Consider the following 24,465-nt stretch of genomic DNA (forward strand, 5'->3'; position numbering starts at 1 on the left):
AAAAAATAAATAAATAAAAATAAAAAATAAATATCTAAACAATGGGCAAAACCAGCGAAATATTTACTAAGTAAACACAATCCCTGATACATATGGAAAGGGAAAACTAATTCTACCAACCCGTCATGTTAACCCAAGCAGAAATCAACATAATTACATAATGATAGATGGGTAAAAATTTTTTATAGCTTTTTCACTTGATGATGAATACTTTGGATTTACCCCTCCATAAATTATGTATTCATACATTGGATTTATCCCTCCGTAAATTTTTGTATTCAATGTTGAGGATTTTTAATTATCTACATTGACACGGTACTGTATTTCAATCAATTAAGAAGTACAGTCGACCCCTGGTATTCGCGAATACTTAAAACCCCCTCTGAATATGCTTAGGCAGTAACTGCCTATCTTGGAAGTTCAAAACCAAACGTATACTTAAAAGTATCATCCTACATCAAATATTATCCTATTACTGTAGTATTAATCTCTGAAATGATATTACTAATATAATTGCAAAGTCATATTAAACATTTTACCCTTAAAAATATATATGTATGTACTTCTAGCCTTCCAGCCAATAACAGAGAGAGAGAGAGAGAGAGAGAGAGAGAGAGAGAGAGAGAGAGAGAGAGAGAGAGAGGAGAGAGAGAGAGAGAGAGAGAGAGAGAGAGAGAGACTTTCTAACCTTCTTGGTCAATATGCCTGGAAATTTGACAAATATAACAGGTTACGCTCTAAAGCTTTTGGACAAGACTGAGAAAAAGATGAGGGAAAAAATCTATTGAACTAATATCTTACTAATTCACTATATATTTTCTTTAACAATCAATATTTTTCTGTTTACATACATTGATATTAACATCTGAAAATTAGTAAATCATTTATTTATCATACAAAACAAATAAACATGCATATTAGATATGCATAAAAATCTCTCATCTCAGTAAGAGAGAGAGTCATTATAAAATAGAGATGCTGGATAATACTTATGAAGAACAGCACACTTAAACAGGACAGCTTTGTATTTAAAATGTACCTAATTATCATACCTACAAAACAGTAGTTAATAGCCCCTGACCTGATATTATTTAATCTTATTACACTTAATATTAATATTTGAAAATTACTACTGTAAATCATTATTTTATCGTAAAATGTATATGTAGGTACAGTACAGTATTTTGTCACGAAAATAATATGAAAATACAGAATACTATTCAATGAAAAAATCCGTGAATAGGCAAGTAATCCCGCTAATAATTTATAGATAGGTTCCACATAAAAATCCTCGAATAGGTGAGTCTGCAAATAGCAGAGGTCGACTGTACAAAGACAAGAGTTTGAGTTTCTGTAAAACCAGTAAAGCAATATTCATGATCAGATATAAAACCAAATAATACCTAAATTTATCATCCTTCGTTATGTAACCCATTATGACAAAGACAGTAACCATTTTTGCATTACACATTAACACAAAATAGCAACAGACACCCAGAGAGCAACAAATCACTTAGATGCATGGCCTCTTTGTGCAAAATACAAGTTGCAAATGTAAGTCAGCCACTGGGCATTAGCATACATATGTTAAAAGCCTTATATTGAAACCTTCAAAAATTGCCTTATACTTAATCATTCATATTTTTGTAAACAAATATGAGCTTCACAAAACAAGACCTGTTAAGAGCATGAAAAGTAAAGTATTTGGAACCATCTCATGAATTATCATAAACTTCTTTACTGTTGGTTTTTCTTTTAAAATGATTGGATGTAAAATGGGTTCATCCTACTCACCTGCTTGAACTATACCAGGTCTAGGTCTTTATCTAAACCCCTTTCTAATGATTTCCCAGACTATCTTCCATATAAACTACTTTTCTGACAAAAACTGTTCTCCATCCCTTCTCATCAAATGTCCTATGTCCTAACCAAATCCATATTTGAGATCTGTCAATTTTCCAATCTCTACATGTCACATCTCTGCCAAATCTATGCATATCTTTTTATGATATAATCATCACACTATACTCTGGCCATGAATCTCAACATTCTAAGATCATATTTTTCCCAAACGTATATTTTCCTTAGGGCCTATATTTCTGCTGCACAGAGTAGTGCAGTTTATAAAACTGTATGCTGTCCACTGCTGACTATCATATCCCTACACCTCGAAGAGCTGTTATGGAACTTCTTAAAACTTTTCCCAGGGTGGCACAAAGTCAAAATGTGAGACACCATTATAAAAACAAACAAATAAGAGAAGTTACACTATTCTCAATAATTAAAACAGTTTTCAAACCTCAATACTTTTAGAACTGTCCTAAAGATGAAAAAACTGCACTGCTTACAAAGCTGCTCAGAAAGTCAAAAGAAACCTTGATTCTTACAAAGCTATTCCCATGGGGCAAGAAGTCTCAAAACAATATCAGTGTCAATGCACAAACATTATGTCTGAACAACAGAAAAGTTACATCAAAATGTTCCATCCACACATTATGCACCTGTTTCAAACTGTGACCTTTAAACAATAAGTAAAAATAAAAAATTTTTAATCAATTTGTATTTTTCCTAACATACAAACCTGAGGCCTGTACATTGGGAAATTCTTCTGCGCAACTAGAATAGCAGTTATGAAAAACTTCTGCGTAATATGCTCAAGGTATGGCGGAGTAGTACATTGCATCATCCAATGGGGCCAATGAGTGAAAGGAGTCTCATCTCGCTTGCCCCCAAGATTCCCATGGTGCAGCCAGAGATCTTCCCAAGAAAACTGGATGAGGGGTGGCTGAGGTGGGCCATTACAGTAATGCAAAGGCCTCAGGTCTGTATGTTAGGAAAAACACAAATTTATTAAAAATTTGTGATTTGTTCCTATACAAATACAAACCTTCAGTCTTTAGATTGGGACTCTTATCGGTGGGAGGAAAATTAAGCAATGACCGATTGTAGGTCCTGCTCACCTGGGCTCACTTCCTGACCATTGTTAGAGTATGGGAAGGAGTTGAAAGCCTCTGACTAAGAGGAGAAATGTTTTCCTAGTAGCCAGACATCCAGGCTTTTCCCACGATGGGAATAAGATTCCACAATGTGCCAAGAAGAACGGGAGGATTTGTAAAACACACAATTGGTTAACCACCTTGACTATGAAGAGAATACTCTGTTTAAAGAGGGAAGAATGGCATCAATTCTATTCCTGAGATTAATTCATTGTATGAAAAGTAAAGAAAAAGAAAGACATCTTATTCACCTGTATCTAGACAGATCCATTGCCGAAGATTAATCTCTCCACTGCTCACCGGGAGCAGAGAAGGAATAGAGAAAGGAATAAGACCATTCACTGCAATCACCATCTCTTCCACACCAACATCTACAATAGATACAATTTGCCCATAGAGAGCACTGGCAATTAAAACAACTTGTTGGGCAGCCACCACCGGACCCAAGGAAAAGGTGTCCAAAGATCTATGAGTGACATCCTGCTAGTAGAAAAAGGTAAACGAGGTCTGACAATTCCACGTACCAGCCCCTCAAAACTCTCTGAACCAAAAGCGATGGAGGGGCCAAGACCCCTGACATCATGAGCTCTAGGTCATACTGAGCTGTCATCTACATTAGAAGAAGCATATGTACTTCTGATAACCTCCTGTAGCCAGAAGGAGATGGTATTCTTGGACACTTCTTTCTTGTTCCGGCCAGTACTAACAAAACTCCTTTGGCACCCAGGTCTGACTTACCGAGTTCTTTTTACATAATAGTGCAGTGCCTGAACTGGACCATTTCACTAGCATCATCACCAACAAAATCTGCAAGGGATGGAATCGAAAAGGACTCAAATCTGCCATCGGGAACCGATGGATTCTGAGTCTTAGCCACGAATTCTGGGACAAATTCGAAAGACACTAAACTCCAGCCCCTTGAGTGTTTCACCTCAAAAGATTGGCCATGAAGCTCCCCCACTCTCTTGGTGAATGCTAAGGCAAGTAAAAATACCGTCTTGAGGGTTAAAGCCCTATCACAAGAAGCCTGTAAAGGCTCATACAGGTCGCAAGCAAGGCTGCTAAAAACCAGCGTCAAATCCCAGTTAGGAGGCTTGAGTTCCCTAGGTGGACAGGATTGCTCAAAACTTCTTAAGAACATAGAGATCTACCATGAGGAAGAAAGATTCTTGTGGGCAAGTGAGATGAGACTTCTCCCACTAATTGGCCCCACTGGATGATGCTACGTATTACTCCCCATACCTTGATCTTCTTACGCAGAATTTTTTCATAACTGGTATTCCAGCTGTGCATGAGAATTTCCCAATGTACAGACCGAAGGTTTGTATTCGTATGGAAACAAATATGGTTGAGTACAAATATTTAAACATTACCCTCTGATCATTGCAAAACTTTCATCAGAACTAAAGTAAGATGCTCCTGGGATTACAGTGACTGTTTCCTTTCCAGCATTAATGAGATCAGGGTCCTGTTCCCCAGCAACTGGGAATGGTCCAAGGCCAAGAACACCATTCTCACTCTGGAGCTGAACATTGATACCTGTAAATATAAAGTAAATTTTAATTTATGTTCAACTAAAGTTTGTCTCATTCAAGGCTGTCCATTTGTAAATAATTATTGTAATAGAAAGTTGAACTAGTTGTTTATATAACATTTATGAGTGATTTCTGATAGTTTAAACTGAGGTTTACTAAAAATTTACAGAAACTTAATTCATTAACATGACAAATCATTTGATGTATAATTGTTTTCCTTATTTAGATAAAACTTTCTTTCAGTAAAATAATTTGTACTAAACAATTAATTTGACTTATACCCTGTATTTCACTTAAAAACAGCAGTACCTTGTAAAGAAAGTACCCCATAATGAATTTTTCTAGATAATGGACAGTGTGTGCCACCATGGAAACTGGGTTATTTTAAGATACTATGCTCAATTGACTTGGACATGTACTAGGACTATTAAGTATTTCAAGCACACACAATCCTTTATCAGAGATCCTTGGGGCCAGATGTGTTTCGGTTTTTGGAATTTTTCGGATTTTGGAACTGCGGGGTCAGGGACATAAACGTCACTACTGCAGCAAAAACTTTTTTTTTTCCTTTTTTTTTGTTTTTTCATTATAGTTATTAATTAATTACAGTTTATTATTATTAATATTAATAATATATTGTTAAATGAATGTGAGATAAGATCATCAATAATAAAATAGTGGGACAATTAAGACCATACTTGTATGTTCACTAACATATTTTCAACAAAAACATTCAGTAAAATGCAAAAATAAAATAAAAATAATTGTAATTGAACTTGTGAATTTTAACGATATGTAAGATTATAAAATACATTTCATCATATCGAACTTGGAAAGGGTTGTTCTTTATTGTCACTAAGTCGTCATCAAGCAGTCATACATTTGAGGATGGCCCAGGAACAAGAATTGCAACTGATGACGCTATGATATACTGTAAGGGATTTTTCATACCACCATATTTTAGCAACTGATGATGCTATGATATACTGTACAGGATTTTTCATACCACTATATTTTAAAGTTAAAATGACTGAATTCTTGTTTTCACGAAGAAATATACTGTAATTATATAAAGCAAATTATTGAATTTTTGCCAACAGCAGTCAAATAATCATGATCATGGCAATGTTCAAACTTAGTGCCCTCCACAACATATGTCTATAAATGGAACAGAAGTAGAAGACAGTCACTGGCTAACAGATCTCCATGGCAACGCCACCTAATCAAGTTTTAGCTGTATTCTGTCTGAGAAAGAACGTTTTGCTCACATGAAGCTGACAATGTGTAAGTGTGTGTGTTTTGAATACAGTATGTAGTTTTTAATAGAAATTGCTTCTCATTACTTTGAGAGAAAAACTGTTGGTTAAGAGATTCTTCCACAACAAAATTTTGTTGCTTCACAAGATATTTACTAAAGCTGCATTGACATACCTTCAAAACAAAATTAATTTCTTCAATCTCTTGAGGAATGTTAATCCATTTCTGCTTACCTGCTGGTCACACCCTTTATAGTCCATGCGACTGACAACAAAAAAATTTTTTTTGTCTTCCGAAGAGGTATTACCTGTCCTGCACATTTTTTAAAACATGAACACACACACAGTGTGTGCATATGTGCTAATACCTATTGGTGAAAGAGACTCAAATTAGCAGTATCTTTTCCTGAGAGAGAGAGAGAGAGAGAGAGAGAGAGAGAGAGAGAGAGAGAGAGAGAGAGAGAGAGAGAGAGAGAGAGAGAGAGTTACAGTGTCTGCATATGTGCTGATACCCAATGGTTAAAGAAACTCAAATTAGCAGTATCTTTTTCTGAGAGAGAGAGAGAGAGAGAGAGAGAGAGAGAGAGAGAGAGAGAGAGAGAGAGAGAGAGAGATTATTCAGAGACTTACAATTATTTTATTATCTTGAAGGGTTTTTGTTAGATGTTCTACAATTATTTTATTATCTCAGCAGCACACATCCAAAAGGACTCAGGGTCAGCCGTTAGCACGCCAAACCACCAACCTTATGAACTGACGCTCTACTCTCCACAAAATGTTTTTGGTTTTTAGAATTTCGGATAAAGGAATGTGTACCTGCACTATGCAAGCTAAAGCAGATGCTACCATGTACTGTTTGGGTGAGAGAAAGCTATTTTTCTCACTGGTCCATTGTAATAATTCTTCATACAGAGCACCTTCTGTGATCGTTTTTATCTTTTTTATCCAATGTTCTCTATTCTTAAGCAAGATGTCATGAATTCATGTAAGTGCCTGTAAAGAAAATGTCTAATAAAGAAAAATGTTACATTGTCATCTTTTGCTTCCACTTTAAAAATGGTAGTCTTTACATTCTTTTTCCTTACTGAATGGAATGGAATGGAATATAAAATGTAGGCAAAAGGCCCAGCACTGGGACCTATGAGGTCTTTAAGCACTGAAAGGGAAACAGACTAAAAAGGTTTTAAAGGTGTAATAACAAGAGGAATACCTTGCACTTACACTATGAAACAACTGTTAGCAGAGGGTGGGAAGACAGATAAAAGAGATAATATGAATGGAGGTGGAGTAAAAGGAATGAAAGGGTTTGTAGCTAGGGGCTGTGAGGAAGCTGCAAAATACCTAAAGTAATGCCTACAGTGCAATGAGGGTGCTAACCCTCTATGGACTTTTCTTTACTGAAGTAAGTGTAGTTAATATTACAAAGAATATTGCTTCTGCAGAATTTTATTCTCCAAATTGTGATTAAGAGCTTCAAGCAGTGCCAAAATGACATTTTTATGATTAAAGTTTTATATATAATTACAAATTACATAGCTAATAGTTGCTATTAACCAGCAGCTAGAATTTTGAAATACTCTGTCGCGCTACTTTTGTTTTGGCTATGCGAGTGTCCCCGACCACTTTTGGAGTAAGAGAGGAGCCAGCTTAGCAAACAAGCTTAATATGTGTATGTCTTCCTAACCATGCGAGGGGAGGAGGGAATTACTTGGTACAGTCCCTGGTTTACGATGTAAATATATTCATCAGAAATTATTTCTGGTTTATGACAGTTCTGCAGTCACCGATCCGACGTATGACTAAAACTGCAGAATAATCAATATTTGGAGGTTTTTTTGATGAAAAACTCAACAAAATGCAGTTTACATCGTTTTCAATACAACCAAAGCATTAAAAGTAAGGTTTTCTTAAGATTTTTTACCGATGATTTTTTGGTTTATGACGTGGAAAAACGAACCTAAACCGGGACTGCTTGTATATATAAACCTTTCATTTTATTATAAAAATGTCAATAAGCTACTTTATAATTACATGAATCCCACATTGTAATTATGCATGGATTATCTATCCTAATACATTAAAATTGTAATTAAAAGAAATAGAATTGCTAGCATTGGTAAAAATGCTTGCTGGTTCCTTACCTGTTGAGAGAGCTGCAACAGGAAAGTTTTGCCTCTGGATGGCGCTCATCTCAACATATAGCGGCGTGGCGGTAGCCATGAGTCCATTAGTGGTATTCTTGTTGGAAAGGAGTGTTCAATTGCACAAAAGAATATGACCCTGCCAAAACTAAAAACACAATTGCCACAGCCAAACGAAAAATAATTACCCAACCATTAACCCTTTTTAACGCCGAGGTCTCCGATGAAAAAACTCAACGCTTAGTTTTTAAGATTAAGAGTTCATTTTCAGCTCATTTTTTTTGTCATTGCCTGAAGTTTAGTATGCAAAACCATCAGAAATGAAAAAAATATCATTATCATATATAAATATTGGAATATATGACAATACATAATTGTATACAAATCAAAGCAAAACGGTTAAAAGAGTTAATTTTTTTAGTTGTATTGTACACTAAATTGCGATGATTTTGGTATATAACAAATTTTAAAACGATGAGCAACACAGAGAAAATATTATCACAAAATGATGTTCATAACACGCGATGAAAAATTTTTTTCAAAAATTCACCATAAATCAAAATATTGTGCTAGAGACTTCGGTTGAAAAATGAAGCTAATTGATTAAATATTACTAGACTGTAAAAGTTTTAGCCAGTTTTCGACCATTTTGGTCGAGTTAAAGTTGACCTAAAGTCGATTTTTCTATTTATCGTGATTTATATGAAAATATTTCACAACTGATAAAAGCTACAACCCTGAGTTATTTTTTGTTGTATTGTACAAAATTATCACTTTTATATAAAACTTTATGTAACGACTAATTTAAAGCGTGCAAATATTACAACAACGTAGATGTTCGCCGAGTTACACAAGACGAAGCTGTTTTTTAAAAAATTCACCATAAATCAAATATTGTGCTAGAGACTTCAAATTTATTGCAAAATGGTTAAACGATTGAATATTACTAGAATGATTTTAGCTTACAATTGCGTTTTTGACCATTTCCGAAAGCTAATACATTGAAATTTTATTGTGATTTATGTGAAAATATTTCAAAAACTGATAAAAGCTACAACCCTATGAGCTATTTTCTGTTGTATTCTAGAAATTGCGCACATTTTCATATATAAAAGCATTAACGACTAAAAACGATGCAAACATTGCTGGTTTCTGAGATGTTCAGCCGAGAGAGCTGCAACAGAAATTCACCATAAATCGAAATATTGTTTTAGAGACTTCTTTGTTGCAAAATGAAGGTACATGATTGAAATATTACTAGAATGTAAGAGTTTTAGCTTATAATTGCGTTTACTTTCAAAAGTTGACCAAGCTTGAAATTTTGACAGTTATCGTGATTTATATGAAAATATTTCAAAACTGATAAAAGCTACAGCCATGAGTTATTTTCTGGTGAAATTGCTCACATTTCCATATATAAAACTGCAAATATAAAACAGGAAACATTACGTGTGATTTAAAAATTTCTGGCAATTGTTTTTTCAAAAATTCACCATAAATCGAAATATTGTGCTAGAGACTTCAATTGGTTGCAAAATGAAGGTAAATGATTGAATATTACTAGATCCTGCGTTTTTTACCATTTCGGGTCAGGTCAAAGTTGGCAAATTTGGCAGTTATCGGGTTTATATGAAAATATTTCAACCGATAAAAGCACAACCATGGGTTGTATTTTGATTGTACATGAAATTGCACACATTTTCATATAAAACTTTATGTAACGGCTAATATAGAACAGTGCAAAAATTACGACAAAATGACGAAAAGAATTCATGAAATTTTCGGCTGAGTTAGAAAAAAGTTTTTTCAAAAATTCACCATAAATCGAAATATCGCCAAAATGAAGGTACATGATTGAATATTACTAGAATGTAAGAGTTTTAGCTTAAATTGTGTTTTCATTTCGGTCGATCCACCGAAGGTTGAAATTTTTTGTAGTCCCAACCACTTACAATTTTAGTCGACGCGATGATATGTCCACAAAATAGACAAAAAAAGACTGGTGAGCACTCCAAATACAAAGTACCTACAGGTTCTCCTACAACTCAACACCATGAATAAAGACAAGAAAATAGGAAGGATGAAGGAAGACTTCCTACACTCCTCCTCCCAACACCATACCAGCAACTGAAATAGGACCCAAGGAACTGCAATTTTCATACACAATTTCAATTTCACGCAAATAATGAGCTGCAAACACCAATTTGCATTTCCAAAACATTGTTTGTATAATAGAGATAATACACAAATTGTGCCTAAAAGCCAAGGATGTGGCAACCGCCCTCACTTCATGCACTTTAACTTTCACTATGGGCAACACATCCTTATCAATTTGAGAGTGCACCTCTAGAATAAGATCCTTCATAAAAAATGCCAAGGCATTTTTTGAAAGAGAGCAAGAAGGTTTCTTTGCTGAGCACCAAAGGTAGCTTGAAGGCCCACAGATCTTTTCTGTTCTAAATAAACAATATTTCAATGCCCTTACAGGGCAAAGAGTTCTCTCTACATCCTTCGGACCTAGAATATCTACTAAACTTTTAATAATGAATGAGCAAGGCCAAGGACTGGAAGGGGTCTCAATTTTAGCTAAGAATCCTGGGGTAAATAAGCAAATTCCATTACCCTGGCTCACTTGCCTGCTTGGCAGTAGCTAAAACTACTAAGAACAGAGTCTTCCTAGTTCGGTCCCTCAAAGAGACAGATCGCAGGGGTTCAAAACGTGGTTGTAACAGCCACTTCAGAACCAAGTCTAGATTCCAGGGTACTAGCTTATCTTCTTTCTGTTTGATCATGTAGAACGACTTGATGAGATCAGAAAGATCTTTATTAGCGGAGAGATCTAAACCCCTAGGTCTAAATACAGAGCTCAACATTGGCCTGTAGCCTTTAATGGCTGAGGTAGACAGATTCCTGGAAGACTTTAAATAGAGCAAGAAATCACCCATCTCCACAACACATGTCTTAGAAGACAAGATGTTGTGTCTCCTGCACCAGTCACGGAAGACTGCCCACTTGGCTTGATAAACTTTGCTCAAGGAATGTCGTCTACAATGAGCAATAGCGTCTGCTACTGCCTTTGAAAATCCTTTCAATCATAACAATCTGTAGACAGTCTGAACACGGTCACAGCCAGAGTGGACAGTCCTTGATGGAACCGCCTGAAATATGGTTGTTTGAGTAGTTTGGGTTTTTGAGGAAACAGCCTCGGAAAATCTGTGAGAAGTTCCAGCAAGTCCAGTACCATTCCTGTGCTGGCCAGAATGGGGCTACTAGGGTCATCTTTACATTCCGATGATTTCGGAACTTGTTCATTACCTCTCTCACCATGTTCGACCAATCTAAAAGCATTGCGTCCATCACCCATGCTTACAGATCTGGTGCTGGTGAACAATACAGAGGGAAACAATGATTCTTTGAAGTCGCAAACAGATCCAGAACTGGCCTTCCACAGAGTTTCCACAACTCTAATCATACAAGGGGGTCCAGAGTCCATTCCGTGGGGAAAACTTGCTTTCAACGGCTGAGTTCATACACTAACATGTTGAATTTCCCCTGAGTAAACCTGCTTAACATTTGGGTTTGCTTCTGATCTGCCCAAATGAGCAGGGCTCCTGCTGCTTGGCAAAGGGTAAACGACTGAGTCCCCACTTGTTTTTTGATATAGAACAGTGCCGTGGTGTTGTCCGAGGGGACGGTCACTGTCTTCCTGGACACCTCCGAAGCAAATGCTTGCAATCCTCAGTGCATTGCCGTCAATTCTTTCACACTGATGTGCCATTTCCTCTGTTCTTAAGTCCAAAGGCCTGAAACTTCCTAGTCTCCCAGGAGGGCTCCCCAACCTAGGTCTGATGCGTCTGAATAAAACACTAGGTCGGGGTTCAGAGGGAGGAGCGACTTTCCTTGAGAGAGCTTGTCTTTTGAATTCCAACAAACAAGGTCCTCTTTTATTTCCTTCGTTATTAGAAAAACGAAAGAATCCGGGTATTTTTTTCTGTCTCACGTAACTTTCAGAAAGACCTGTAAAGTGTCTCATGTGCAGCTTCCCAGGGACACGAACTGTTCCATGGACGAGACAGTCCCCAACAGGCTCATCCTAGCTGTTCGCAGAACAAAACTGAAGGGTGAGAAATCTGACTACCTTCTGCAGGCATGAGTCTATCCTTTAGGGGGAGGGAAAATCCCAAAAAATCTATGAGTTTATCCTCATACCCAAATAAGCTATCTCCTGAGAAGGAGTCAGTTGAGACTTTGGGAAGTTTATCAAGAAGCTCAATCCTGGGCAAGATGAAGGGTCTTGTGAAGGTCCTCTGCACATTTTTCCTTCGACTGGGAGCGAATGAGCCAATCGTTGAGAGACAGCAAAATGCTGACCCTCATCAAGTGTAACCATTTCGCTATTGGGGCTAGTACACGCGTGAATACCTGCAGGGCCGTCGATAGGCCAAAGCTTAGGGCTCTGAACTGGTACACCTTGTGTTGCAACACGAACCTTAAAAACCTCCTCGAGCCCTGATGAATTGGGACATGGAAGTAGGTCTCTCTCAAGTCTATCGAAATCATCTAATCTTCTACACAAATGGGTGCAAGGACGGACTGGGACATCTCCATTTTGAACTTTGCTTTCCGCATGTACAAGTTCGGGGCACTCCCATCCAGAACCGGCCTCCAGCCCCACGAGGCTTTGGGGACTACAAACAGCTAATTGTAGAACCCCGGAGAGGAGGTGTATTCGACTAGTTCGACTGCTTCTTTTTCGAGGAGTGCTGGCACTTCTTGGGAGAGGGCTGAAAACCTCTCGGAGCCTGCCGAGTAGGCCATCAATAAGATGGGTTGTTGGTTAAGGGAGGTTTCTTCAGAAACTGGATCGATTAACCCTCTCTCAGGACTTGTACAATCCAACTCTCCGCTCCTCTCGCTTCCCAATACTCCCAAAAGTGGAAGAGTCTTGCCCCCACAGGTGTGTGGAGGACTAGATCCTCACTTATGTGCAGGTGGTTTACTAGAGGACTTCTTGATTGCCTGAGGGGTGAAACGGGTGTTTCCACGAGGTCTGGAGAAGCCTCTTTGTCTGCCTCTACCCCGAAAGGGCTGAGATTGAACTGGAGAAACTGTCCTAGAGTTGAAGGCCGGAGACTCTCTAAGTCGCCTCTCTGATTGTGCAAGAAGGTCCTGAGTGGACTTTTTCTGCAGATCAGAAGCAATCTGCAGCACAGTTGTCCGAGGGAATAGGTGCTTCTTGTCTAGAGGACATAAGAGGAGCACAGACTTCTCTGAAGGTGTAACTCCCTTTGTGGTGAAGGAACACCAAAGCTCTCTTTTCTTGAGAATTCCCACTGCAAATAGCGAAGATAATTCAAATGAACCGTCTCTAATAACTTTATCTACTGCCCAATCTATAAAGCTGAGAACTTCCAAGACCTTAAGCAAGTGTTTAATAAGGTGGTCCAATTCCGTGGACGAGAACAAAACCTTACCTGAATTGAACGCCGACTGCCTGGAGGAGTCAATTAACCCAGAGAAGTCTCCCTGGGAGGAGGCAGAAGCTCCCATGAATGAGGCCTCTCCGATCGCATAAGAAAGGTATCTTCTCTGTGACAATCTAGATGGAGGACAACTAAAAGAGGCTCTTCCCTGCTCCTATTGCTCATGAGCCAGCTTTCCACTTCATGGAGAACCTTCTTAGCTGAGGAGGACAGTACCATTTTAGGTAGCCTCGAAGAAGTTGTCTGATTGTCCATTAAGTACGTCGAAGCCAGAGAAGCCAGAGCTGCAGGAGAGAAGTAGTCTGGAAAAGTCACCAGCAGAAATCTGAGTAAAAGAGGCATATGCCGAAGGAGGGTTAACAGGATCCACTTCTTCCTCCTCAGAAGAAATTGGCGACAAGTTCCGCAATAGGCTGGGGGGCTGATGGCACTTTCTGATAAGCCCAAGATATCCAATTTGCGTTGGATCGACTGAAAAGAAGGATCCAAAACAGAGGGAGCCTGTTGTGCTGCATAAGACAAAGAAAAAGAGGTAACTGGGAGCAAAACTGCAACTGCCAGAGCAGGAGCAGGCAGCACAGAAAAGACATGGGTGCTCGGGAGCTGACGGGCACAAACGGCCGCTCAGGAGCCATAGAGCGCTTGGCTAAGGAGACGATAGTTGCACAGAAGATGAAGGGCGCTCGGAAAGAGCCACACAACAAGAAGCAGCACGTTCAACTGGTAAAGGCAAGGAGCAGCATGTTTAACTGGTAAAGGAAGTTCTAGCGCCACTGGGCGCATTGGCGCCAAAGACTGCTTCTTAGAAGCCAAAGATTCAGGTAAAGCTGATTGTTCAAGAGCTCCAGGAACAAGAGCTGGACGCATGGGTGCTGGTGAGCACTCCGACATCACTATATGCCTAGGCAAATCCTCCAAAACTAAGGATGGGCGCTTAGAAGACGACGAAATCCTCGATGCAAAAGAGCGCTTAGCAGGCTGAAATTGTCCTACTAACGCTGGATGATCCTGGGAGAAACGTTCCGGACTGTCCCAGTTTCTTTAGCCCTAACAGGAACTGCAGGAGGCTGAGAAACACCCGGGGCGTGCCTCTTCAAAGGGCGAGATTCACCTTGAAAACGCCACTGGCCCCTAGGACTGGAGTCACTGCTTGAAACACTAAATGAAAGATGATCCACTTCCACAGACATGCCTTTCCAGTGGTGCTCTGTCATAACTGGGACTCGGCAACAGGTACGACTGAGGGGGAAACTGCCTGTGGGCAGATCCCACCGACCTCCTTTGAGCTGCCAGTTTGGCTCCTCTCAGGTTTAGGGGAGTTTGCCAGGGACCTTGGCCTAGGAGAATCGGCGGGTCAGACAGCCACCTCCTCCACTAACACTTCACCATCACCTTTCACGTTCACCTTGTCCACCAGGACTTTAACAGAAGCACTAATTTTCTCCATCGTATTAACTAATAATCTAAACTTAAGGTTAATTCTAGATTGAAGGCTGGTAATGGGGTTGGGATCGGGAGTAAGGGAGCCAGGGTGAGGAGTGATTGATACAGACTGAGAAAGGGGATCGGGTGGAACGATAGACAAAGAATCAGAATTATCAGAAACAGATTTTGCAGATACCTGACTAGCTAAAGTCTTCTTGCTACTAGCTCTAGTTGCTGCTTTCCTCTTTTCGTCCCTGTCTAATTTGGTCAAATGACTACTCAAAGTCTTCCACATTTTAGGATCCCATGAAACACACTCCTCACAAGTCAAATCAGTCCTCACAAGTCAAATCAGGAGAGCATATTTGACCCATGCAAGATGTACAAAGTGTATGAAGGTCATGGCAGGCTTTAGTCAGATGCATGTTGCAGCCTTTACTGCAATACCTAAAACTTTGAGAGCCTGAATCAGACATTGTTGACAAGTCATGTCAAAAAATTTTCAAAAACGTCAAAATCGGTAATACTGGTCTCCTGTGAAAACCTGACACTATCTAACTGTGCCGAAAAAGGCTACAATAAAGAGAATACTTCACCAATGATTCCAAGATCAAATGAGAAAAAAAATCCCAAAAAACCAGTGCTGCCAATCACTGTAACCACAGCCATCAAAAACATATTGAGCTTGTTTGCTAAGCTGCTAAGTGGGCGGGGTCACTCGCCTAGCAAAAACAAAAGTAGTGCTACCGTGAATTTCAAAATTCTAACTCTCGGTTAATAGAGACTAATAGCTATGTAATTACTTGGTAAGTAGCTTATATAAAAATATGGCTTTCCTTTGCAACACCTGAAAATTTTTTCCTCTAAAAGTTCCTACAAACTTGCAAAATAATGACCTTAACCATCCAATATATACAAAAACACTTAAACTTATATATACATAGTTTCAGCCAGACCTTACAGCGAACAACTATGTAAGGAAGCCCAAAGAGAATGGACACCTCAAAGAACCCATGGCAGCCTTTATTGTATTGTACAAAAGCAGTACTCTGATCCCAGACTGATGTCACATTTCTACTCTCAAAGAACTGTCTAGGAGGATTTATTCTTATGAGAAGTGGAAATCTGAGCAAAGTAGTTTCATGAAACTAAGCAGGAATGGATGCAGAGTACAAGGCATAAAGCACCACATATGAAGCTGAAATGACGCTGCTAAGCACTTTTAGTACTATTTATGGTGTGCCATGCAAAGCACACTGTTGAAGGTCCCTTTAAAATGTGATGGTACTAATGTCTATAAAAATTTTAATGTAAAGAAAGGTCTGTTACAGTGACTCAAGGAGTTTACTATAATAATCAAGGGAGTAATTTATAGTAATTCATACCAAGTATTTTCACAAAAATATTTATGAAAGATGAAATCTAGTTCAGGAATGACAAAATACATATAAGAATTCAGAGGAGGCAGCAGTGCAATGACAATGACTAATGGTTAGGATTTCACACACAAGCAGTGCTTACACAAATGAAAATTAAGGAACTAACTTTTAAGATCCCAATATTAAAAAAAAAAAATGACTGTAAAGTAACTCACCCTCTGGAATATAGTTACTGGCTAGCATCGGCATTCCTATCCCAAGATTTGCATACATTCCATCTTTAAATTCAAGAGCTGCCCTTCTTACAATTCTCTCTCTCATTGCAACAGCAGGATTAGATGCTGCAGCACTCTTCTTCTTTTCCTTGCGCAATGTTAAACGCTGAAACAGACAACCTGGTTAACCCTTAAACACAAGTGTGGGGTTATGGCCACCCCAGCAAAAATACAAAACATGGTAACTGCTATAGGTGCCGATAGCAACTAGTTCCTCTATGTGTGTATATCTGTATAGTCTGAGGGTTGCTGTAAGTGGTGGTGCATGTGCATGTTTGGTGCTCTGTGTTTTTTTTATATTCTTGTTTTAGGTCCGGCTCACCCCACGTTTGTGTTATTACACTATGTACCATGGGGTGACAGACACCCGATGTATGTGTTTTGGGGTATGTCTAGGGTGTAATGTAACAGAAAGATGAAGAGATGGCCCCTTCATATCTTCTACTGGCTGGTGAATGCTGCTGTTATCAATGCCAAGATAGTGCACACAGCAAGTCTGCAAAGAACAGGATGCATCAAAATTCCAAAACGCTGTCGCTTCACGCTACACCTTACACGAGAATTAGTAAGGCTATAGGCAGGAATGTTGTTGTCGTCGGCAACTCTCCCACGACCGAGTATTGATTTTCACCGTCTGTGACCTCCCATCGGTGGCCACCAGACAATAGCCAGTGCTGGGCATTTCAGACAATGTGGGCACCTCATGTGTGCTGTGCAGGGTGCCCTCTTCGACCGAAGACACGTGACGTGCATGAAGTAAAGTGTCAGACACCCATGTGCCAGTCCCACTTCTACCCTACCTGTACCAACTGTGTTGCACTCGTGGTAAGTAATAATGAAATATTAAATTATATATATATATATATTATATATATATATATATATATATATATATATATTAAATATTAAATCATATATATATATATATACTGTACAGTATATATATACACAAGCAGTCCCCGGTTACGACGGGTCTGGCTTATGAAATTCCGAGATTACGACGCTTTTTCAAATATGTTCATCAAAAATTACTTCCCAAGGTTACGACGCTGATCCGACGGAAGAGATATGGCTCCAAAACGGCAGAATAATCAAAATTTGGAGTTTTTTTTTATGAAAAACTCAATAAAAATGAAGTTTACATAGTTTTCAATGCACCAAAAGCATTAAGAGTAAGGTTTTCTTTGGATTTTTGATGATTTTTGGGTTTAATGACGATTTTCAGTTTACAACACAGCGTAAGAATGGAACCCCCATCGTAAACCGGGGACTGCCTGTATACAGTCTTGGTTGATTGGGTGGTTGGTGAGGAAAAAAACCTGAAAGGTAAATAAAAATTTTAAAAAGTATATAAAACACTGTACTCACCACCATCTAATGCTTTGTTGAGCCTCCTTTGGCTTTTATGACAGCCTTGAGACGCCGTGGGATGGAATGGGCAATGTTTTTCAGCAATTCTGGGTCAAGATTGTCCCAGATGTCCTGTATTGCAACCTCAAGCTTGGGGATGGAGGACACATCACGGTTGCATAACTGGGCTTTCATGATCCCCCACAAGTTCTCTATGGGGTTTAAGTCTGGGGAATTACCTGGCCAGTCTTTAAAATAACTGATGCCACAAAAATATAGGTAATCCTTGATTAGTTTTGCAGTATGGGCAGGGGCACTGTCTTGTTGTAAGTCACTTTGGGTGACCTCAAAACATTCTTCCAGATGATCAACAAGAGTTCAAAATACTTTTCCTTGTTCACCGACTGATTCTTAGGCAGTATAAGTTTTCCTGTACCATAGAATGAAACAACATCCCCATACCAGCAAATACTGGGGGTGTTTTACCGTGTGCTCCACAAATTTGGGGTCATGTGGGTTACTGCCATCCCTACTCTTAACCTTTCCCCACCTGTTAAGTTAAGTATGTCACACTAAATGTGGCTTCATCAGTCCACAAAACACTCTTCCATCTGTCCTCCTCCCACTCAACCTGTCTCTTACAAAAGCGACCCTTTTCTTCCTTTGTCTAAGGGTTAGTAAGGGGCAACGTCTGGCAGCACGTTCACGAAATCCGAGGGTCTTGCTAACACAAGTACGAATGGTTCTTTCACTCACTTCCCCAAGTAAATCAGGATTTTCTTCCTTGAGGATACAGGAAGTGATCCTGGAATTATCATCAACCTCTCTCTTTATCAGTTTCTGTGTCCTAGGACAGATCGATGATGGGTGCGAGACGCATGTGTAGGTAGTTCCTCTGAATCGCCATCTTTGAACTTTTTTACCCACCGCTGCACAGTTCGCTCACTAACAGCCACAACATTAGCACTATCCTTAGTTGCAGTTTCCACCTTACGCAGAGCGATTATCTGACTTATTTTCTCACTTGACAAGAGCTTATTGTGGCTCATAAGAAAAAAGCACTAAATAGGGGCTAAATAACAGCAAACTCATGAGTCCATGCGGACGAAAAAATTTGGTAAAAAATCCACTATAACTGACCAGCAGCTACTGGGAACTTTACTCCTCAGGAGAGAGGAGGTTGTCAGATGTCGTGCCTGACAGTGCCTACTCATTCTTCCAGTAATAATGTCATCTTCAGAGGGAGGTTTGCATATTCACAAAATACCTAGGTGCCAACCACTCCAACAACCTGCTAGACTGTATATATTATATATATATATATATACACACATACATACATATATACAGTATATATATATATATATATATATATATATATATATATATATATATATATATATATATATATATATATATATATATATATATATATATATATATATATATATGTATAATGTAAACATATAGCTTTGTAATGTATATGTTTTCTGTAATTGTTGATATATATTCTCTTCCTATATTTGTCATGTGTTGTGTAGTAATACTGTTTATTGAAGTAAGTATACTCTAGTTTTACCAGACCACTGGAGCTGATTAACAGCTCTCCTAGGGCTGGCCCGAAGGATTAGACTTATTTAAAAGGCTAAGAACCAACTGGTTACTTAGCAATGGGACCTACAGCTTATTGTGGAATCCGAACCACATTATAGCGAGAAATGAATTTCTATCACCAGAAATAAATTCCTCTAACTCTTCATCAGTTAATGTTTGCACAGCTGGTGGGCTCTTGTCAGGTTTTAGCCACACTAACCCCCTTCTTTTTGAAAGAGTTGTCAGCAAAAAGGGAGATGAAGTGACAGGTCTTGATAATATTTGTTGACCAGGGCGAGGGTAAGCGAAGGTTTGTTTCCTTATCTACTGAAACTGTCATTAAAAAGAGATATGGGATGACAGGTTTAGATAACAGGTTGGTCCAAAAGCTTGTTTGAACAAGTGTGCAGTCAAGGAAATTCCCTGTCAATTATACAGATATGGAATGACAGGCTAAAGAGCCCTCTCTGACCCAGGGAAATTTCCCTTGTTATTTTTTTATTCTTTTCCTCTTCAGGGAAGATTTCCGGGGTATTTCCGAAAAAATGCCTTAATGGCAACATAGGTTACTTCTCATAGTAGAATTTGGAAAACTGTGCATTAGCCTGGTAGAGTTCATTTGGGTTGGTCAGACTCACTCCCTCTTATCCTCTCTTATTCAAAGGAGAGTAAAATTTATATTATAACAGACTTGTGGTCACTTTTAAGATCTGATTTTGGTGAAACTGTGTAGTCTTATAGGCACCATACATAAGGTGTTTTTGTGCTGCAGCAAGGGACTTTACAAGTGATAAAATTTTGTATAAGGTAAAGTGGATTTTGCTTGTTATTACCATGGTAAAATAAAAAACATCAGGGAGACTTTGCCTTAGTGAAATTATTGTGATAAATCTTTAGTACATTTTCTTGTGTTTACAATTTCATAGTTTTACCCAAACTTTTGTGTTGGTGATTTAACATTTATTTACTTAGCATTTTACATATTTTTGATACTTCTGACACTGCATACTTGTTTGATTTTCATTTATTAAGATTTCCTTTTCAAATAAAATCTTGAGTACTTCCTAAGTTTAAATTTTGCTTGGTTAATGTAATTCCTTGATAAATTAAAGATTTGCAAATTTTGTTTAAGAATTAATTATATCTTGTATTGTTTTCAAGCAATGGTAACTTTTACAGATTGTGAAATAATTATAAACTTTGAAGTTAAAAATAAATTTTGTATTTAAAATTCTTAAACACAGTGTTTCATTTGTTGACAACCAGTGAATAGGGTTATTTGTGTGTGCATAAGGCAAAGTGATAAACATGTTTTGTTCCCTTTAGTTTTACTGAAGTGAATGAAGACCACGGAAACAATTACAGTTGTTTGATGGAGTGACGCCCTTTTTATCTCGTATATTTTAATACCTCACACATATCTTTATAAACTTAGTTTGATTTTTCAAGCGATAAGTATGTTTTAAGGGATCACTGTTACCTTTAGTGTTTAATTGTAATTTTATTGTTATGAGGGATCAGGTATCTGGCCGGAGTGAGGTAAATTTTTGGATTTTGTGACTGCTGTGTCATAACCAGGTACTTGGTACACTTCATGACAATATGTATATACTGTATATTTGTGTACACAGTCACACCCCAAACTTATGCGAGATTAGGTTCTAGAACCCCTCGCAAGTTGAATTTTCGCGTTAAGTTTGGCATGGTCTCTAAAAATGCTAATAAATGCTTATTTCTAAAGTTTAAACACTAAATATAACTTTAATCACGCTCCCAAATTATTAAGTTAACTTTTAAATAAATTAAAGTTACCACACTTTCATTTGAAAGTTAGCTTAATACATTATCCTTAAAAATAGAAACAAATGGTTGACATAAAAATAGAGAGTTGGAAGAGAGTTTCATCTCTCTCCCCTTGTGACCAATCTATTTTTAGAAGTCTTCTCAACCTCTTTTTAATAACTTCTTTCCTCTGCGTCTCTTTCTCTTTGTTCCGAAATGCTTTTTCATGAACAAACAATGTTTTTTATCTTGACTAATACAACTCTTAGTTATCATGTCTCTATGTTTTAGAACGTATTTGCCAAACTAGCGCATTTACACTTCGTAGACGGTACAGGTAAAATTATATCAATTTAAACTATCTACTGTACAGGTAAAGATGCACAGAGAGATAATTAAGTTGTAAAAATGTGTGAGTGCTAACTATGAGAGAGAGAGAGAGAGAGAGAGAGAGAGAGAGAGAGAGAGAGAGAGAGAGAGATTGTAAATGTGTGAGTGCTAACTATGAGAGAGAGAGAGAGAGAGAGAGAGAGAGAGAGAGAGAGAGAGAGAGAGAGAGAGAGAGAGAGAGACAGAGAGAGAGAGAGAGAAAGAGAGGTTGTCCTTACTTAAGGGAGTGAAATTATTTATCAACTATTACGGAGACTGAGAGAATAATACGAGAGAAATATTGTCCTTACTTGAAATATCAAGTTAAATTACTTATGAATTATTACGTAGAGAGAGAGAGAGAGAGAGAGAGAGAGAGAGAGAGAGAGAGAGAGAGAGAGAGAGAGAGAGAGAGAGAGAGAGAGAGAGAGAGAGGTTATTCTTACGTTAGATATCAAAAGATGGAAATTCAATATTAATCTTATTAATCTAACTTAAAAATGAAATTGAAGTTACTGTAATTTCTACTGTGCAGGTTGAAACGTACAGAAAAATAATGAGTTGTAAAAATGCGTCAGCGCTAACTGTGAACGAGAGAGAGAGAGAGAGAGAGAGAGAGAGAGAGAGAGAGAGAGAGAGAGAGAGAGAGAGAGAGAGAGAGAGAGAGAGAGAGAGATAAGGGTTGTCCCTACTTAAGGGAGTGAAATTATTTATCACTTACTACAGAGACTAAGAGAGAGAGAGAGAGAGAGAGAGATTTTGTCCTTACTTGAAATACAAGTTGAATTATTTATGAATTATTACGGAGGGAGAGAGAGAGAGAGCGAGAGAGTTATTTTTACATTAGATATCAGAAGAAAAAAAGCCAGTATTAAACTAACTTTCAAGTGAAATTAAAGTTACTGTAATTTCATTTAAAAGTCAGCTTAATACATTACCCTTAAAAAAGGAAATAAACGGTTAACGTAAGAATATAGGAGAGTGTGAAGATTAGTACACTATTTCTCTCCCCCCCCATTCCACCAATCTATTTTTAGAAGCCTTCTCAACCTCGTTTTTAAAAACTACTTTATTCTGTCTCTTTCCCTTTGTTCTGAAATGCTCCATGTCTATGTTTTAGAACGGCGCATTTACAGTTTGTAAACAGTACAAGTAAAATTAGACCAATTTAAAATGATCTACTGTACAGTTAAAGACACACAGAGAGACAATAATATGTAGGTTGTGCTAACCATGAGAGAGAGAGAGAGAGAGAGAGAGAGAGAGAGAGAGAGAGAGAGAGAGAGAGAGAGAGAGAGAGAGAGAGAGAGAGAGAGAGAGAATTACAAGAAATTTTTGACCACTAATCTGCAACACAACCCCTTCTTGTCGTGTTAAAGTGACATGTCTGACAGCTTTTGCCTTCAGCTTCTTACAGAAGCTGAGGGAAAAATATTTGTTTGTTTAGAATACGTACAACATACGACTTTTGTAATTACAGTTATATTGTTATTATTATCATTTTATTTTATTATTATTATTAACATTCAATCTTATTAATCTTATTAATATCTGAGTTAGTACTTATTATTAAGTAAAAAATTTATTTATCATAAAACAATGTAACGGCTAATATAAAACGGTGCAAAAATTACGACAAAGTGACTAAATAATTTCTGAGATTTTCAGCAGAGTTAGCGCACGCGGACATAAGGAAAAAGTTTTTTTCAAAAGTTCACCATAAATCGAAATATTGTGCTAGAGACTTCTCGTTTGTTGCAAAATGAAGGTAAATGACTGAATATTACTAGAATGTAAGAGTTTTTTCTTACAATTGCATTTTCGACCATTTCGGTCGAGTCAAAGTTGACTGAAGGTTGAAATTTTGGCACATCATGATTTATACGAAAATATGTCAAAATTGATAAAAGCTACAACCATGAGTTATTTTTTGTTGTATTCTACATGAAATTGCTCACATTTTCATATATAAAACTTTATGAAATGGCTAATAAAACAGTACAAAAATTACTCCAAAGTGACTAAAGAATTTGAGATTTTCAGCAGTTATACAAGGACGTAAGGAAAAAGTTTTTTCAAAATTCACCATAAATCAAAATATTGTGGTAGAGACTTCTCGCTTGTTGCAAATGAAGGTAAAATGATTGAATGTTACTATTATGTAAGAGTTTTAGCATACAATTGCATTTTTTACCATTTCGGTCGAGCTGTTGACCGGGTTGAAATTTTAGCACTTATCGTGATTTATATGAAAATATGTCAAAATTGATAAAAGCAACAACCATGAGTTATTTTTTGTTGTATTCTACATAATGAAAATTACGCACATTTTCATATATAACACTTTATGTTAAGGTAATAGAAAACGGTGCAAAAATTAATATTTACAAAGTGACTAAAGAATTTCTGAGATTTTCAGCAGAGTTAGCTGATGCTTTCTTTTGGGATAAGAAAAGAAATTTATGATGCGCAGCTGGGTCACGCTTTGCAAACAAAACAACATCGTGATCCGTGAACTCCCAGCATCCTCGAGGCGCGACAAAATTTTTCGCAAACAAGGCCTATAAGTATTTTTCCGTGAATATTTACAAAACTTTTTGCAGTCGGACATATTTTATGTCCACTTGGCACCCGACAGACAACTTTTTGTCGGCATCAAATACCGCCCAGTTGGAAGTTAAGGGTTAATTAGCAAACACATTTATAGCAAAATGATTGCTTCCACGTAAAAGTTAAAACATTTCCACACAATTTACGTATAAAATAAACTCCCCAAACCTAATTACTATATTATATTTTTCATGATTTCAAAAAAATATCTACGATTTTCCTTAAAAATTTCACGTTCACCACGTTCTTTTTATTTCTAAGCCTTACAACG

At 37.6% G+C, this 24,465-nt stretch overlaps 1 protein-coding gene across 1 annotated transcript in view; it reads right to left on the reverse strand.

Moving 5' to 3' along the window:
* Positions 1-24,465, reverse strand: part of SCOT (Succinyl-CoA:3-ketoacid CoA transferase) — a 44,814-nt gene that overhangs the window by 7,538 nt on the left and 12,811 nt on the right. Inside the window, exons 7-8 of the mRNA XM_067117390.1 lie at positions 16,431-16,596; positions 4,370-4,535 (exon numbers count right to left, since the gene is read on the reverse strand). Of these exons, the coding sequence (XP_066973491.1) occupies positions 4,370-4,535; positions 16,431-16,596 (332 nt within the window). The remainder of the gene's footprint in view (positions 1-4,369; positions 4,536-16,430; positions 16,597-24,465) is intronic.

Source organism: Macrobrachium rosenbergii, chromosome 15, assembly GCF_040412425.1.
Source record: "Macrobrachium rosenbergii isolate ZJJX-2024 chromosome 15, ASM4041242v1, whole genome shotgun sequence".
NCBI classification, from domain to species: Eukaryota; Metazoa; Arthropoda; class Malacostraca; order Decapoda; family Palaemonidae; genus Macrobrachium; species Macrobrachium rosenbergii.